General features: G+C 32.0%; 5 protein-coding genes across 5 annotated transcripts; 2 read left to right on the top strand and 3 right to left on the bottom strand.

The window, feature by feature from the left end:
* Window positions 1–114: 114 nt before the first annotated feature.
* Window positions 115–1,577, bottom strand: LOC106127456 (uncharacterized). The gene has a single exon (XM_013325534.1). The coding sequence runs from the start codon at window positions 1,399–1,401 to the stop codon at window positions 115–117; it is 1,287 nt and encodes a 428-aa protein (XP_013180988.1). The 5' UTR covers window positions 1,402–1,577.
* Window positions 1,578–2,019: 442 nt separating this feature from the next.
* La (La autoantigen-like) lies at window positions 2,020–5,137 on the bottom strand. The gene is made up of 7 exons (XM_013325893.1): window positions 4,993–5,137; window positions 4,769–4,899; window positions 4,425–4,591; window positions 3,859–4,119; window positions 3,435–3,578; window positions 2,966–3,077; window positions 2,020–2,783 (listed from the first exon to the last, which is right to left on the bottom strand). Exons 2-7 carry the CDS (start codon window positions 4,887–4,889, stop codon window positions 2,455–2,457), a joined length of 1,134 nt encoding a protein of 377 aa, XP_013181347.1. The 5' UTR covers window positions 4,890–4,899; window positions 4,993–5,137; the 3' UTR covers window positions 2,020–2,454.
* Window positions 5,138–5,264: 127 nt separating this feature from the next.
* On the top strand, window positions 5,265–7,789 carry ast (single-strand DNA endonuclease protein asteroid). Its single transcript, XM_013325892.1, has one exon. It carries the CDS (start codon window positions 5,577–5,579, stop codon window positions 7,770–7,772), a length of 2,196 nt encoding a protein of 731 aa, XP_013181346.1. The 5' UTR covers window positions 5,265–5,576; the 3' UTR covers window positions 7,773–7,789.
* Window positions 7,790–8,450: 661 nt separating this feature from the next.
* Window positions 8,451–11,125, top strand: ICE (protein). The gene is made up of 6 exons (XM_013325618.1): window positions 8,451–8,744; window positions 8,989–9,147; window positions 9,264–9,400; window positions 9,974–10,149; window positions 10,430–10,547; window positions 10,840–11,125. Exons 1-6 carry the CDS (start codon window positions 8,695–8,697, stop codon window positions 11,061–11,063), a joined length of 864 nt encoding a protein of 287 aa, XP_013181072.1. The 5' UTR covers window positions 8,451–8,694; the 3' UTR covers window positions 11,064–11,125.
* A 574-nt stretch (window positions 11,126–11,699) lies between these two features.
* On the bottom strand, window positions 11,700–16,787 carry LOC106127521 (androgen-dependent TFPI-regulating protein). The gene is made up of 2 exons (XM_013325608.1): window positions 16,567–16,787; window positions 11,700–12,352 (listed from the first exon to the last, which is right to left on the bottom strand). Exons 1-2 carry the CDS (start codon window positions 16,717–16,719, stop codon window positions 11,801–11,803), a joined length of 705 nt encoding a protein of 234 aa, XP_013181062.1. The 5' UTR covers window positions 16,720–16,787; the 3' UTR covers window positions 11,700–11,800.
* Window positions 16,788–17,773: the final 986 nt, after the last annotated feature.

Genomic DNA, 17,773 nt, shown 5'->3' with positions numbered 1-17,773 from the left:
TGACAAACTATTGAATCCAAAGAACAAAGAGTTGTTAATTTTTGAGTAGTAAAAGACCTACCTGTAAGGTCCCCACTGTCATATTTAACGCACAATAAAAGATAAAAAAAACAATTATGAATCGAAATTCTCATTTAATCTTGTTTTATAATCAAAAATTCTTTTAGATACTGCAACCTTCATATCCATATCTGTGAGTGACATTAATATGTCCTCATTATCATTACCAATTTTATCCAATACATTAAACAAATGTTCCTGAGAACATTCCTGCATGTACTTACACATTACAACACTTAGAGATGGCTTCATATTCTTAACAAATTCTTGAAACTCCTCTTTATCTACCTCTTCAAAGTTACTATCCCCATTTTGATTAACATTTGTTATAGATTTTAGAGCTTTCCACATACTGTAACATGTGTTAAAGTATTTATCTGGTTCACATTCTTGACTAATTGGTATAATCCTGATTATGTTATTTATACATTCCAGTAAGTCAACCAGATCGGAATCAATTTCTTTTTCTTGTACAAGTTTAGCTTCATAATATCCCAAGATAGTACTTATGATTGTCCCGACATTTTCATTACAATCATCAAATATTTCTGTGGGCTTTTCAAAACTAACCATATCTAAAGTCATTTGTAAACTTATGATCATAATTCTCTCCAATTCGTCTTTTGATAAGCTTTCTTTTTGTGTGATACTAAGTTCCGTGAAAGCTGTTGTCATTGAAGTAAGGGCTTCTTTACAAACAAAATGTTCAAAATATTGATTTCTATATTTTTGTATGTTACAATATGAACAAATTGTATTTAAATTCTCTAATGCGGTCACTAGAAGCTGTTTGTTTGATGAGTTTTTTAGGATATAATAAAGCGCTTCTGAATAGCCAACTTTATTGAACATGTTTAACCAGATTGCTATGTCTTCACTGTTCATCGAAGGTAATGCGGAACTCACCAAACGCAGCAATTGTATGAGTATCAAACTGTCATCTGTCTTAATGTAATCCAGTAGCAAATTTAAAAATTCATCCATTTTTATGAGTGTGTTCACAGCTTCTTTCTGACAGCACATATTTCCAATTATACCCACAAATATCTCAATGTAACGAGGTGTTTCTATAGTCGGCAATGCAAAATTAAAAAGATTTAATACCTTATGTTTTAACAAGAACAAAACAACGTCCCTTTCCACCGTCATATCCCAAAGAGTGCAGATATCGTCTTCGAAGGCTTTTTCGTTTAATTCATCTTTCAAAGAGTCCAAGTTTGCTAATTTTAACAATATTTTCAACACAAAGCGCTCGCTATACGCTGTGTCCCCTATCACATCGCCGGTCACTACGGGCCCGGGAGTCTCAGATTCACTTTTTAATTCAGGATCCGTCTTCATGTTTTTTTATTTTAAAAACATAATCCCGATAAAATTAATGTCAGTCATATATTACAATATTTAAACTTTCTTCTCGACTTCACAGTAGCGTAAATAAATAAATAAGGAAGCTAAAATTATTGGTGTTGGTGGTTATTTCATCGATTCTTGTCAATCATGTGTCAGTTCAGTTGACACTGACAAATAGTTGTCTAATAATCATAGACAATATTTTCATCATAGAACAAAACCAACCTTTTATGTGCAATTATATACTCTTTGGCAATTATCAAAATCGTTTTGATAAAATGTACTCTCAAAGCTGAGCTCGAAACTTGCTTCCATATACTAAATGAATCATTAAGTGGTTAGGTTACAGATTTTTGATTCTGGAATGGTGGCCAAGGTGGGGGTACCAGAATCGCGGTGCGCTCTCCTTCCTGTTGGGAGGATGACCTCTGATGACAGGAAATTGCTGGATGCAGAAAGCAGCGCACTGCATACAGTGGAACTAACATAGGCTGATGATTGGTTGATTTCGACGAAAACGTTGAATACTTTGCCGCTTAGATAGCGCATTGTGAATAAATTAAATGCGTCCGATAACTATCATGTACAGTAATCAATAAAACAACTATATTTTAAAAGTAATTTTAATTACACAAATTTAGCAGATTACAGAGAGGAACTTAGTTCCTGATTTACAACCTATGTAACAACTGTAACCTGCATTTAATTATATGTATATTAGTTTTTTTTAATTATGTGCATTTAGATGCATATATAGTTAAGGCTGTTTAAATTTTACTCTTAATATCTAACAGTATTACAGTAATTAGAACTCTACTTGAGTACTGAAACAAATAGGATATAATTTTCTGATCAACCTTTTTTTAATAGCACAGAACTCAACTATTATGTTTATGTGCCCTGTAAAGTTATCAATATTTACGATTCTGGAATAAATATTTATTTTAATCACAGGTTTATAGTTATGTATAGGAAATATCTTGAAATTGTTTCTTTGTAATATGGAAGCATCCTTAGATTAATAAATTCAGTACAATGTAATAACTAACTATCAGCCTTAACCTTAGAAGGTGGTGCATCACCATGGTCATCCTGTTTACGTTTCCTGTTCTGTTTCCCTTTGTAGTTCTTTCCTTTATTCTGTTTGAAGTTCTTCTGGTTTCTGCGACGTTTCGACATTTCTTCAATCGTTTTATCTAAATATGCCTTCTCTTCATCACCCTCAAGAAGTTTGAAGACAACTTCTGTGTCTTCAATTGTCAGTTTTCCATCTGGTATTTTCACCGCTACCTCTTTGGCTGCATCCTCTTTCGTGAGTCGCACCCAACCTTCTTTTTCTCCAATTTTGTAGCTTATAAAAGCTATCTCTGCACCTGATAATTAATTTAAAAAGAATTATTTCCTCCTGATAATAGTAACATAATATATTTATCTAGACTGTTCTACATCTATAACAAATTTTTATCTATGGAGCCGATCTGAAGTTACTTTTGAACACCCCTCCAAACTTTCACATTCATAATATAAATATAATTTTATTAAATCAAAGTCTTACCTAATGCAACTAAGGCTTCATTAATATTTTCTCTGGTCATTTTCTCGTTTTCTTGCTTAAAATGCAACACAGTGCCGGTCGGCAGTTTGAATTCCTTCTCTTCTTTCTTTTCCTGAAATGCAGGAAAATTTATTACAACATTATAAATATTATGTTTAAAATTGACGATTCAAATTCTGGATTAGATGAAGAATATTAGGTAAGAGATCCTAGAGGGTGGATAAGTATAAATAAATAGAAAGATGGAAATGGTATGTGAAATTGTTTGTGGAGGGGACACATGGTATGGGAAAACAGCCTCTTTCATTGCATCCCCTCCTCTGTTGATTTAATGCATATGGGCAATGTTTTATTATTTTGGTAAATTCAAGTGGCCACTTGCTAGATTGCCTTTTACTATAAAAAAATTAGAAAGACTAATCAACTAAAGTTGTCAATGTAATTGCTAAAGGATACTTAAAATACTCACTTCTTTTTCTTTATTTTTCTTGTTTCTATGTTCTTTTTTGGCAGCATGCTCTTCTTGCTTCATCTGCAGATAATTGTCTTGCCAAAGAACAATCAGTTCTGTGTCATTGTGTTTCATACCTTTGTTTTCCATAAATTTGTCAGCCTGAAAAAAATGACTGAATAATCAGAACTTTTGTAACAAAATTTAACACATCCAATGCTGCTAAATGTGGACTTGGAGAAGTGTTGGTGGCATTGAAAGTGTTAACTGGAATGTTTAGGACTATATTAATTGATGTGTTTTCTAGTTTTATTTTAACTTGCCATGAAAATGAATAGGGCAATATGTCAATATTATTGAATTTACTTGGAAAATGTCTAGATTATTGGATAAAACTTAGAATAAACAAAAGTAAATAGTAATTGTATTTTTGACTACATACCTGTTCTTTAGTCTTAAAAGTTAAAAACACTGATCCCTTGAAATGTCTTTTCTTGGTCTGTCTGTCCTGATATCTTCTCATTATAATATTTTCAACACCATCATAATCTTTAAAGAATTTAAGAAGGTCATCCAAGGTTGAATCTTTAGGGAAACCTTTGGCATAGACAGTTCTTGCCATCATCTCCTTGCGCCGCTCCTCGTTCATCTCTGGGATTGGCAACTCGGGATTCCGTCTTACTTTTTTGTTATCATCTGAAATCTAAATATAAAGGAAAAAAGTGTATCTTTAGTCATTTATTGTTATGAAATAAGGGTAAAAATTACTTGTACCATTGAGATTGATAGTGGATAAATAGAGTTGTTTAAATTATACTAATAAGTGTCTACTCATTAATGATTTATAACACTCTTGCCATATATTACTCATTAAGGACTTTGAGTATGGTGCTACAGATTTTATTCATATTTAAGTATAGTATAAAGTAAAGTAACCCATCAAAGCACTTTCAACATTTTAAGAAGCTTATTGTTGCAAGAAAGTATTTTAATTGTTTTTATACAAACCTCAAGGAGACCAGATGTTGATTTGGCAAGGGCATTAGCAATGACTTCTATGTCCGTACTAAGTTTAGCCAGCCTGTTGAACTTGGTGAGCACATCGAGAGGCACCCAACCATCATCCAATGTTACTTGTTCTCGCAAAAACTTATCCCGGGGGAGATTCACATCACCTGAGATAAGACATGTTAAACATATGACATATGCTAACAATTTGTATTATTTAGTAATTAGTTTTTTACTTGAAGATTCTACTGATTTTTTATAAAAATTTGAATGAAAGTTAATATTAGACCAATCTAAATGTCATCTTCGTAAATAAATTCAAAAGACAAAAATATGTTTCTTACTGAAATAGTATTCAACTTGCCGAATGACGGCACTTTCTAAATTAGTTTCCTCCTCGGCATTGTTTTCTTTATCATTTTCTTGACCGTTGGTTTCAGTCGCCACTTCTTTTTCTTCAGTCATTGTAGAAAACCTACGGCATACAAGAAAATATTTATGTTAACCCCACGCGATGTAATAAAGTGAAAACGTGGTGTAATTGTTGGAACAGATTCAAAATACTTACGAGTCTTTATTGCTTTTAGACTTGAATAAATAAGATAAGTATAACTTCGTTAGAAATTATCCTTTTATTTCGAACACGTGTTATAGTTTTCTTTCACTACGAACGAACACGCCGGCGCAATATCACAAGTTATGGTTTGATGATGTTGGGCGTCCGAGAGTGACAAGTAAATGACAGAACAGGGCTAATGTTGCAATGAATAACGCCGTTTTTGACATTGTCGGGAAAAATTACCAAAGTGAAAATTGTTATTTTGTTTATGTAAACGCTTTCTTAAGACCATTGTATATTTTTAAATCTTACTACTAATTTATGATTTCACATTGAGATAGGTATTGGCAAATGGTGACAAACGCAAACTTTAAAAAATTAAATATGTTGGCTTAAACCAAAACCAGCAAGCTGACACCTAGAGCCGTAAAATATGTTTTAACAAAATGACAAAAAATGGAACAAAACTGACATAACCTCCAAAACTCCAAATTTAAAAACACTTGTTGAATAGTTTTAAATAAAAAGCTTTTGTTAATATTTACTAAATGAATTTTTCATCAAATTGTTCCTATTTGAGAGAAGCTTAAAATATGGGAGTTAGAGGCTTAACTACGTATATAAATAGTAACCAAGACATTTTTTTACGTCGACATTATCTTCATGATTGTAATCTTGTGATTGATGGCCATAGCCTGTGTTCACAATTGTATCGGTCCCTGAATTGTTTCTCAGCCTTTGGCGGCGACTACGACAAATTTGCATCATATATAAGAACATTTTTCAAAAGCCTACGAAAATGCAATCTCAATCCGTATGTTCTTTTCGACGGAAGCTATGAGATGAGAAAGCTAAAAACTGCATACAACAGACTAAGATCTAAAATAAATGGGGCATCTCGATTAGATCCTGTCACACAATCGAGCTTACAAATATTTCCATTACTGCTTAGGGATGTTTTTAAAGAAGTTCTCATAGAAATGATGGTCCCGTACACAACATGTGAATTTGAAGCTGACGATGAAATCGCCGCTATGGCTAGATATTTGAACTGCCCTGTTCTCAGTTATGATTCAGATTTCTTTATTTACAATGTTCTGTACATACCTTTTAATACACTTGAAATTAAACCAAAACAGATTGTCCTCAACAATGTAAAAGTGCATGTCATGGAATGCAGGATTTTTAAAGTCGAATATTTAGCTGCAAACTTTGGTGGTTTAAAAGAAGAACTACTACCATTGCTGGCAACATTACTTGGAAATGATTTTGTAGAGAAGAGAGTTTTCAACAAATTTTTTTCTCAATTAAAATTACAAAAAAGTAGGATCAAAAGAAATGAACAACAAAGAAACATCCATTCATTGTTTAAATGGCTGCAGGATGAATCTCTTGATTCAGCTATAAGTAAAATATTAGGAAGATTAAAAAAGGAGAGAAGAAACAAAGTACTTACTACAATTACAAAAAGCATTAACGGTTACCATCGAACACATTGTTTGTCATTAAAATACTTCAATCTATGTAAAGAAGAGCCTTTAGACTGTTTAGATACAAACATACAAATTACTTTAAATGATAATGAAATTGATAGCAGCGAGGAAACTGACAATGAGGAAAGTGATGATAGTTCTTCTACATCATCAACGAAAGAAAACACAGATTCAGATGTGCAAAATTCAAACAATAATCATATTAATGGTATGCCAGAATGGCTGGCAGAGTATATAAGATTAAATAAGGTTCCAAGGTTCTATATCAATCTGTATACTCATCAATTGTATTTTAGTTCACCGCAGGCAGAAGATTATTCTGATGAAGATGCATCATTGTGCGCATTGCCAATACTTAGATATGTGTTTGATATATTAACAGACTTTTCACATGAACATTTTGTATATGTCAGCAGAGAAAACAATTCTAATTATAAGAGGTTGTTAGTAGATAAAGAGTATTCAATATCAAGATTTATAGAAACACCATTTAATGAATTAAATAATGAACAATTAAAGAAATATTTTTATCATTTCCTAGAACAGAAAATGCCATTAGACTATGAAGCCATAGAGTTATTGCCACATAATTTTCAATTATACATGATATCAATTCTATGGTGGATAAGGAGCTGCAGTGTACCTCTGGCTCATGTTCACAGCTTGATACTAACTTATGTATTCTTAGATGCTATTGATGAGAAAATTGGAAAATTCCGAGGTCACAATTTCTTCAATAACAAACATTCTAAAAAAATTGAAGAACTGAAGAAGCGTCCTTTTGTACCAGCGTCAATTGATGAAGAATTATTTTTAAACAAACACAAGATTCAATATGAAGATTGTCTTATAGCTGGTAGTGTTCTTTTAAAACATTTCGAAATTGATGACAGCATTAGGAAGAGGCCTAAAAGTTATGATGTAAAGAAAATACATTCATTTGCACAGTTCCAAAGCTGTTTGCTCCAGTTTAATGGCCTCAATAACTTGTGTGGAGATCCATTTAGAAGTACAAATTATTCCAAATGTTACAATGGAACATTTATATATAATATAGCTCTAAAATTAGAAAACCAAGATGACCCAATACATTTTATTGAACAGTACCTAAAAGGTGCTACAAGTGTATTAACTTTTTATAAAAGTTTGTGTCATTTGTTTAAGAAATGCCTTACTACTATGAACTTAAGTACTGTCAAATGGAGTTACCGTAAAAGACGATCAAGACGTAAGAAAAAGGAAGATGAAGATACTAAATTTATTGTGGAAGGATTTGAATCTCATGTTGTCATATAAAATTTTTAATGTATTATACAAAGTCTTTGTAAATAAATTTTGATAAAGAAATAGTTGTCGTTTCCCCTCTTAAATGCAGTGTCAGCTTATTCTGTTATGCAGACACTGACACAGACTCTCATCCCCACTACTACAAATTGACTACGGGCGGATTATTTTGACCAGTAGAACTATTAGTGCCTTCAAATGGGCAACATGTAGTTTAAATCGTTTTATTTATAGTCTCAGAGCCTTATTTTTTTGTACCTTCTCACTTTAGACATCTCAAACTTAATGTGACAGTTTTAACAAAGTTTAGACTTATTCGTCGTCTTCAGTTCATCATATATCTCCACCGAGAGGTTTACAGCGTATACAATTTAGGAGTGACTAGGCCATAGTAAATCTTACTAATATTAGAAATGCGAAAGTTTAGACAGATGGATAGTTGCTTTTTTGAAGGTATCTCTAGAATGGCTCAACTCTTTTTAATGAAATTTGGCACAGTTGTAGAATATAGTCTGGAAGAACATGTAGGCTACTTATTACGTTTTTTTTTTATTCCGCGCGGGCGGTGTGTCAAGTGATATCTATAATTGATAGATTTTGGTAGCAACACCAACAAAAATAGTAGCATACTTAGCAAAGTCATATAGAAGTATCAACTAAAAGCTAAGACTCAAGCCTTTAGGCGGATACATGTTAGCTGAAGTCGATTAATTGTCCGTAGAAAAAATAAATTGAACTAAATAAATGGGTCAAAAGTGGATATATGAATATGACGGCACTATCAATATCAGCGGTTTACTTATCATTTTATCATACGTTGAACACTCGGCAACTTATCATTTTTGCAGAAGTGCGTCCAGTGTCGTATAAACAATTTTTTAGGTTTTTATGCAGGCTATTTTTTTAAACTAACAAATTCGTTTATTTTGTTAAAATGGAAGAAACTTTCTCAGATGTAAATCCAAGTTATCCAACAAATTCAAGGTAAATATTTAGGTTTTATCATTTGCGATATACAGATTATTTATGACAGGTAATTAATTATATTTGATTTTTCGAAATACCATAAATTGTTTCACGAAACTTCATATAAATTCTTCATTGCCTTAATCAGTTTAAGTTTATGTTCTTTTTCTTATACAACTTTTTTCAATACAATTTATATGAAATAGTGAATTTAAGGTTAAAAGAAAAGAAAAGTTAATTCGTCTTTCTACTTCCATTCCAGTCAAAACACCAGCAAGACTTATGATGCACGCAATGAAACAAGATTTGTGACCAAAGCGCAACCGATATTCAATCCGGAAGATTTGTTTTATGATATGTCCGGTGATAAATATCTTGTGATATTTAATCACACTAAATATAAAATGACCAGATATTTTAAGTACGTACAAAGACATGGTTTTAATATATTTTTGTTGAAATGCGATGTTGAAATAGTCGTAAATCGTAATGCGATGGTGTAAAAAGAATCGTTTGTTTCTACTTTTTTTCATGTAGTTTTCAAACACCGACACCACGGAAAGGAACAGAAAAAGACGTAGAATCACTTAAGAAAACTTTTTCCAATTTAGGATACAAGGTCCTAACTTACCATGACTTGGATCACGGCGAAATACTTAACAAGGCGCTGGAAAGTAAGATGTTAGAACAACTTTGCAAACATTGAATCGTGCCCATAGACAATCTGCTTATTTTTTATTTTGAGATTTTCTATAGCCATCTCTCTCTTCAGCCAGCCACACTTAGGCTACTTTAATATGATTGGGACAAAGTAATGTATAATTGTTGATCTGTTCTTCCTTTGCGACCAATGAAATACAACAATTGTTTAATCGCATTAGCAAAGGTTTTTTACATATCTTCGTTTCTTTTTATCTTGCTCCACGAACATAAGAAAGAAGAATGTAATGGAAGATCCGCCTTAGAAACCTTAGTAGTTATTAACTTACGTGATATACTTAGCATATAATACTTTAATTATGAAGTAAAAAAGTCAACGCATAAATGTAGATGGTTTACTGCAGTTTGAGGGACAATTATAATGTTAAAACTGGCCTGTATTTTCTGGTATTATCTGAAAAATCGATATAAAATATAGTAATGTTGTCTCAGTTTTGTCTAAGAAAATGAGAGGGATAACAATATGCTTTTGAACTTCAATTTATAAATAACGTTAATTTTATAGAATATTTTTGTATGTTTTTCAGTAAGTCGTATGGACCACACTATGACGTCATGTTTGTGTTTCGCTATTCTGACTCACGGTGATAAGGGTGGCCAACTGTTCGCTTCGGACCGTCCATATCAGTTTAGTGACGTCACTAAGATGCTGGAAAATGGAGACAAGAGTTTAGTTAATAAGCCAAAACTCTTCTTTATACAGGTAATAGTTTATTACGGTTACGTTGATAATATTAAGAAGGACATGTTAATTTAATGATATTAATACTTTTTAACGATTCTTTACAAAAAGGGCGACAAAATAGGTCTAATAAATACGTATAGCCCAATAATTCATTGTATGATGTGAAAAAATACTGGAACACTGATTTTTGGCCCTATTTTATCCAAAGGCAATTACCACGGACGATTATGCGAAAGTCATTATTTTTATTGATTCTGTTGTCTCCATTCTTAATTTTCTGTCACATTGTCACACGTAGGCTTGTCGCGGTGGTGACATGGATGACGGCAGGACGGTGCAGCTGGACGCCGATGATGACCTCACTTTCCACGTACCTTCGCACGCTGACTTCTTCACCATGTACTCTAGTGTTGAAGGTAGCTAAAGAAGATATTAATCTTCTTTACTTTAAACCTCTCTAGTGAGATTTCTACAGTAGATTCCAAAGGCACCTGTAGTCGTCTAATAGTCGTATAGAACTTACTAGAAGGTAGATCGCTTGATAGAAGTTTATATTGCAAGAAAAACTACCTCCATATTTACTATTATCTATGTATTTTTTTATTGTTTTCTCAGTATTATTGTATGTATTGTGAGATCAGGGGTGTGTTTTATTCTATCTTATTTCTTCTGGATTTTGTTCAAAATAAAGACTAGTAATTATTTCAGGTTATGCGGCATTCCGTACTGCGTTAGGCTCCTTCTTAATACAAGAACTTTGCCAGGCGATTGACAAGTATCACGACACTTTAGACGTGCTACACATAGCGACAGCTGTCAATAGAAGAGTGGCATACGAATATAGCACTTATACCCCTAGTAATAAGGACACGCACAACAAGAAACAGATGCCCGAAGTGCGATATACTTTGACTAAATTGTTGAAGTTTTAACGTTTTAGAAAATCAAATTAAATTAAAAATAAATGTTATAATTTTATAATAAACTAGCTGTCACCCGCAAAACCGTTCTTCCAAACTATGTTCTAAATCTGTGTCAAATTTCATCAAGATTCGTTATGCCGTTCCGGAGATACCTTCAAACATCAATCCATCTAAACATTCGCATTTATAATATTAGTAAGAAGTAAGATAAGGTTAGTAAGATTCCTGGCTATTAATATTTATGAATATAAAACAGAATAGACTTGTTTTAGATTTGTACAGGAATTTTATGTAATTAAATAAATTATGAGTCATAACAGAGTTTCATTTTTTTTATATTGCTTTATTATTTTGAATTAATTATCTAATCTGTCAGAATACCTATGTCTAATTTTATTGTTCGTGTATCGCATTTGATGAAAAAGATACGATTGAAAAATTAGATTCAACTTGGATATGTAATGACGTAATTTTTATTATGCCTAGTTTTTAGATTTTATGGTGAATTCCAATATAATACTTAACATAATAATAAATTGTAATATCGTTAAATAGAGTTGTATTAAATTTTACAAAGTACACAGCGTAATCGATGTTATGATGACGACAAAAAATCGATTTTCTATGACAGATTAAAAAAAGAAATGAAAAAAATTCAACATTTATTTTTATAAAATAACTTATTAGATTCTTCATAAACGTGAAAACATGATACATTTTAGAAAACAAAATGCAACTCATGTTAATCAACGTTTTTTATGTTTACCACTTAAGTTCTTCTCAGGTTTAGAACCGGCTGCAATATAATTTAGTTTTTCAGCGACAATATATATCGCGACAACTACTAAATAACTAAACAGAAGGAACACTATTCTTAATGGCCAGTTTAACTCATCGAAAAGAGGATAAGCCCATGTACCAGTCATAAAATACACAGTCAAGTACCATGAAATATATAAAACAATAAAGGTGGACATGGCAGATAACCCTACTTTTCTAGATGGATAATTTCTGTTAGTGATTAGAAGTTCAATAAACATGAAAATAGCTACAGTCGTATGTAAAATATGGTTGACCCATTCTGGGTATAATTTAGCGATATATTCTGGGTATATCAAGTCTTTATCAATAGCGTAAATTCCCCAAAATGCACTAGAAACGTACACAGCCACGGGGAAAGCTACGCTAAATAGTACATCTTTAATTAGTCGTATTATAGGCTTCTTCTTTGGTGCTGCAGCGTTGGTTCCGAAGACATCGTTTAGGAAGGCGACCATGTGGTACGTTATTTGAAGTATCTGAAAGTAAACAACAAAAAAATTATATTAAGTCGTGTTCTGAGTTAAATGTAGAGTTTTTGTTATATCAATTGCATAATAAAGGTCTTTTCACACAGATCTCCTATAGTTAGTCTTTGGTCTAAACAATAGTACGTTGTTAATTCAAATCATTGATATGGAAAGTTACAATTAGATTAATTGGGTTTCCATTGTCTTACTCTTGCACACAGCAATGTAACTACACGACAAATATACTATATACAGTTCATCAAATTGTGTCCGTGTAGCTTGTACCACCCACGTAAGGTTCACGCAACAGTTTTCGTCCTCCACATCGATCTGTCTTCCGTCATCTTAGTCGTCATTTCCATGTTAATCCAGTCACGTTTCACGTAATTCATTCATTTAGGCTTACATATAGCAGTGAACCATATCACGGTTAACAACCAAAAGTGTTTAGTTTATGGTATACATATTTCTTTTTATTAGTTATCAAACATAAATTTACCTCAAAAGTCAACCAATTTCGTATGGTATCTTTTGGTGCAAACAACGAGAAATACTTTTTTTTCATACATTACATTTCTGGGACCACAAACATTGCGATGCATAGAATAAGTAATACAGCAATTTTGTGTCTGGCACAGCAGTGCAGGCGACATACATTTATAATTAGTGTCGCGACGTAGGCACAACCTGTCGCGACATCCTGGCGGCTGGAGTCGAGGTATGTCATGATGGTTTAACACGGATACATTGTTTATTGTATTAATATATATACATATTAATATAATCGAAATGTCTGTATGTGATATCCAGAAAAAAAATTATTTCGTACACGTGGTATTTGAGTTGCTGATAACGAAAACCCAATATTTAAATTTATTGGTCTGTCTGTCTGTAAGTCTGTCCGCAAGACTGCGTTTTACCGATTTTGACGGAACTCAGAAAGGAAGGTAACTGAAGCATACGGGAAAGGAAACTTGACAATAATAGTAGTAGAAGTGTTAGCTAAATGTCAGCTAGAAAAATAAGAATCGAATGCATAGGTAAAGTCTTACTTTGTAATAAAGTCTACAGACAAAAGCTGTCAAACCTGTTGGTTTAGCAATTAAAATGACGTTTTATTTGTCGAAGCAAAGTACCAGAATACGAATACCTATATTTAGTTGATTACACATTGCATAAGAGTGTTTAGTTCAGTTAACAAGGCATGTATAAAGAGATTCATACTTTACGGCCGCTTTCGGTTTGTGGTGAGTGGATATTTTCGCAGGTAAGTGTGTCCGTCTCTAAATGCGAGTGGAGAAAGACTAGTTGTGGATTACATCATAGTTCTTCTACTCGTTTAAAAACAGAGATAATAATTATTTGTTTTAACAATTTTTATGGCAGTGGAAACTCAATGTTTGTCAATGCTTAAATTTGTTGCGCACAATGCTTGGTGCGCAATTACGAGCTGCTATAAAGTTTGAATTGCACTATACTTTGTATATAAAAACTTGTTATCATTGACTGACTATACATATTGTGTAACTTCATTGTTGTGCAAATAATTGACATATTTAGATATCATAGACACGCAATAAACTTTTTAATGATATCTATGAACGTTCATTAGCAGTTTGTAATAGTAAATGATGGTTATTTGATGTTCTCTTATATTTTATCTCAATATTTATTAATTAATATTGTATTTGACTCAAGTAACACATATTATAATGAAGGAAGATTTAAAAAATTGTTTTTAGAATAATAATTTTATTAAATTATATTAAATTTAATTTTAGTGTATTTTGTAAGCGAGACCGTTCGAAAAAAAACTGTATTAGTTTTTACTTTTGAAGAGTTTGTTTGTTTAAACGCGGTAATTTGAGGAACTACTGGTCCGATTTGAAAAATTCTTTTTTTGTTGGATAGTCCATTTATAGAGGAAGTCTTTAGGCTATATAGCATTACGCTGCGACCAATAGGAGCCAAGCATCAGTCAGTACTGTTTATGTTTTTTTAATACCGCGCACACGGAGTCGCTGGTGACAGCTCCTTCATAAAAATAGAAACCAACATGTTTTATAGAAGAATTTCGCAGTAGTGGAATCTTGCGGCAAAACATGTATATGAAAAGTGCATCTATAATCTACTGATATAATTATACTCGTGTTGCATTGGAATATTCATAACTTTAGTACTACATTTTACTTTGTTAACTCTTTTTAGAAATCGGTTATTGATCATTTACGTAGGTAAAAAGTCTTCCTGGTTTCTTATCTCAAAATAATATTAATAATTCGATACAATGTTTATTACTATGAAAGATAAAATGGAGAATTAATTAGATTTGAATCTTTTTACATTTGATAATTTGTTTATTGTATAAAATCATGTTGACGATATTATAAAATTAATTTTGTTTTATAGTTTGTATTCTATTACATTATTATGAAAGAAATTACGCGAAGAAAGCATAAATGTCTGAAATTTTTGTAACGCATTTTCAACTTAAACTCAAAATCTATAATACTAAACTTCTAGTCAGTTTAAAACTTAATTAGTAATCTTTTCTAACCACAAACTTGACTCTTAATATTTATTTTTTTGTTTTCGAACATAATATTTTTTTTATAAACTCTACTGCCCGCGTATGTGTGTGTATGAAATAAATATTTCCTTTATTAATTCATTTTTTTTTCTATCTCTTATTTGGTGATTTTTTCAATGTCACGATCATGTATGTACAACTGTCATTGATCGTAGGAACTATCTTTCAATAAAAAAAAATCAAAATTGGAGTACCAGGGACGGATTTACGCTTTAACACAGATAAAAAGAAAAAACATACAGACGAATATATAACCTCCTTCTTTTTGAAGTCGGCTAAAAATACTGCATGTAATGATGTAATGCAAGTTAAAATTCAAGTTTACAAGTTGTTTTATTTAATTTTTTGTAGCGAATTTTAATTCGAAGCGCGTCGTTCATGGCCAACCAAATAAGAAACCGGTCAATTTACAGTTAACTAGATAACGATGTACCAAAAATGACCAGAAACGCTTACTAATCTTAAGAAGTCAGTAATTTTATATTTCTTAAAGATATAATATAATATGATTAACCTATCTTAATTATTTTACCTTTATAAGGCTGTAGTCATAGACTTATTATAAACAGACATATCATCATTAAACACTGGAACGCTGGAATGTTCCAAAATAAATCCATAGACAATAAACATTATCAGCCAATGACATGTGTTAATCTTTCTTTTTTTATATCATAAATGCGAATCTTTGGATGGATGGATGTTTATTTGATTATTTGAAAACCCCTGTATGCATCTCTTTGAAATTTGACATATACGTAGAAAATAGTCTGGAAGCACACGTGTGTAAAAATTGTTCTTTGATATTGTTAACTGTTAAAAACTTATATAATCAATAATAATAGAGGCAATTATATGATGACTATAATAGACGAAAGCAACTATTGATAAACTTAATTATATAAGAAAAAATATTAATCATACGAACAAAATACTTGTGATAATAAGCTAGCTGTCAACGCGAATTCGTCCGCGCGAAATCCTGTCTTTGTCCGAGTTAATTTTCTAAAAAAAAGGGGATCTTTCTACAATAAACGTAGCCTAAGTTACTCCTTATTACATTATCTATCTGACAAAAAAAGTTCCGTTAAAATCGGTCCAGCCATTTCAGAGATTAGTCGGAACAAACAGACAGATAGACAGACAGACAGACAAAAATTGTAAAAATATTTTGGTGTATATACCATTTATATATTCTTACTAGCTGTCACCCGCGACTCCGTCTACGCGGAATATAAAATAAAAACACCTAAATACTATCCCATCTGTTCTTCAAGACTATGTTATAGGCCTATACCAAATTTCAATCGGATCCGTTCAGCCGTTATGGAGATACCTTCATACAAACATCAATCCACCCATCCATTTAAAAATTCGCATTTATAATATTAGTAAGATATACATGTATTAAAAAACGCCTATTTCAATATTACAAACAGACACTCCAATTTTTTTATAACAGAAGGGGGCACACCAGCAGCGGGAACACCGAGGTGTTCAACGACGCCCATGGACATCAGCAATACCAGAGGAACCGCAGATGCGTTGCCGGCCTTTGAGGTGGTGATAAGCTCGCTTATTTTATTTATATGTATGTAAAGATAATAAAAAAATAATAAAGAAGTTAACTTACAAGACACCATATAGTTAGGAACATGCACCGTGACTTTAACGGTAGTGCTTTCACCAGAGGATTATTAAACGGTAATTCCACATACGTCTGATCGTACCACAAAACATACATATCAACCGCCATAGCGGAAAAGTGGAATATAGGTAACAGCATTATCACGTTTTTAATTTAAATAAAAATCTATATAGACGTCCGTCACGCACAGCGCTCGGCCTTCGACTGTGTCGTGTTGTATTAAACAAGTAATTACTTAACAAGTTATCTTTTAAGAGTTTTCATTTCAGGGTTGGCACAATTTTTTATTAATAAAAAAATATTATTATAAGTGAGACTTAATACTAAAAAAAACAGTATGATAATTTCATAATTATATTTTGTACCGATTAATTTTCAAGGACTAATAAAAGGAAAATACTTTGGTATTGCAAACAATTGAAGTCATTTTCCTTATAGAAGGGATTAAATTAAACTTATAAACAGGAATATTGAATTTAATAAATTGTTTTTGTTTAGTTGCGTTGTTCACAAATGAACTCTATGAGTTCCAGAGTTCATTTGTGAACAACTCAACTTTGACTAAATATTTATTTTATAAGTTTTTATAGCGGTTAAATTGTATACTTCTTGCAGATAAAATGAGCAGATTTATTGAATTACTAGCTGTGGTCGTCGACTCTGTCTGCGCGGAATTTAAAGCAAACATAATTAGTAGCTTCGTGTTCTTCCTATGTTCAACAACTATGCTAAATCTCACCGAGATCCATACAGCCTTTCTCGAGATATTTTCAAACAAACATCCATCTTAACATTCGCATTTATAATATTAGTAAGATTAGTGAACTTGCAATTGTTTATTTGCGAATATACGCCGACCCATTTTCTTGTCTCCTTCATAAAATTAGCTTTGATCTTAATATCCATTGATTCAAAAACATTAACTTACAAAGTCTCAAGATTCATTAGTCGATGTATATTTACGACAAATTACTGTTAATATGAAGACATACGATCGGATGTCTTGCCTCCGGGTCATTCGTTCAAGGAGATCTGATTAGCTACAATCAGTATATAAAATTAAATAATATTGATGCGGATCTATAGTTTGACCTGTTTTGTCCACGTATCTAGTACGTTTGGGGGTCGTGGTTTTAATTACAAATACATTTTGTTTTGAACGTTGATATAATCAAGTCGCAAATTGAAAACA

This window comes from Papilio xuthus, unplaced genomic scaffold (assembly GCF_000836235.2).
Source record: "Papilio xuthus unplaced genomic scaffold, Pxut_1.1 DF824655.1, whole genome shotgun sequence".
Taxonomy (NCBI): Eukaryota; Metazoa; Arthropoda; class Insecta; order Lepidoptera; family Papilionidae; genus Papilio; species Papilio xuthus.
The sequence above is the reverse complement of the archived record's forward strand: the minus strand, read 5'-3'. Positions and strand labels throughout refer to the sequence as shown.

Bases quoted from the DNA above. Each gene is read 5' to 3' on its own strand.
- LOC106127456 (XM_013325534.1), bottom strand. From the start codon at position 1,401: ATGAAGACGGATCCTGAATTAAAAAGTGAATCTGAGACTCCCGGGCCC.
- La (XM_013325893.1), bottom strand. From the start codon at position 4,889: ATGACTGAAGAAAAAGAAGTGGCGACTGAAACCAACGGTCAAGAAAAT. The intron at 4,592-4,768 runs GTAAGAAACATA...GTCTTATCTCAG, and splicing joins GCAAGTTGAATACTATTTCA to GTGATGTGAATCTCCCCCGG. The intron at 4,120-4,424 runs GTTTGTATAAAA...CTTTATATTTAG, and splicing joins CAACATCTGGTCTCCTTGAG to ATTTCAGATGATAACAAAAA.
- ast (XM_013325892.1), top strand. From the start codon at position 5,577: ATGGGAGTTAGAGGCTTAACTACGTATATAAATAGTAACCAAGACATT.
- ICE (XM_013325618.1), top strand. From the start codon at position 8,695: ATGGAAGAAACTTTCTCAGATGTAAATCCAAGTTATCCAACAAATTCA. The intron at 9,401-9,973 runs GTAAGATGTTAG...TATGTTTTTCAG, and splicing joins ACTTAACAAGGCGCTGGAAA to TAAGTCGTATGGACCACACT. The intron at 10,548-10,839 runs GTAGCTAAAGAA...TAATTATTTCAG, and splicing joins CATGTACTCTAGTGTTGAAG to GTTATGCGGCATTCCGTACT.
- LOC106127521 (XM_013325608.1), bottom strand. From the start codon at position 16,719: ATGCTGTTACCTATATTCCACTTTTCCGCTATGGCGGTTGATATGTAT. The intron at 12,353-16,566 runs GTAAGTTAACTT...GTTTACTTTCAG, and splicing joins TCCTAACTATATGGTGTCTT to ATACTTCAAATAACGTACCA.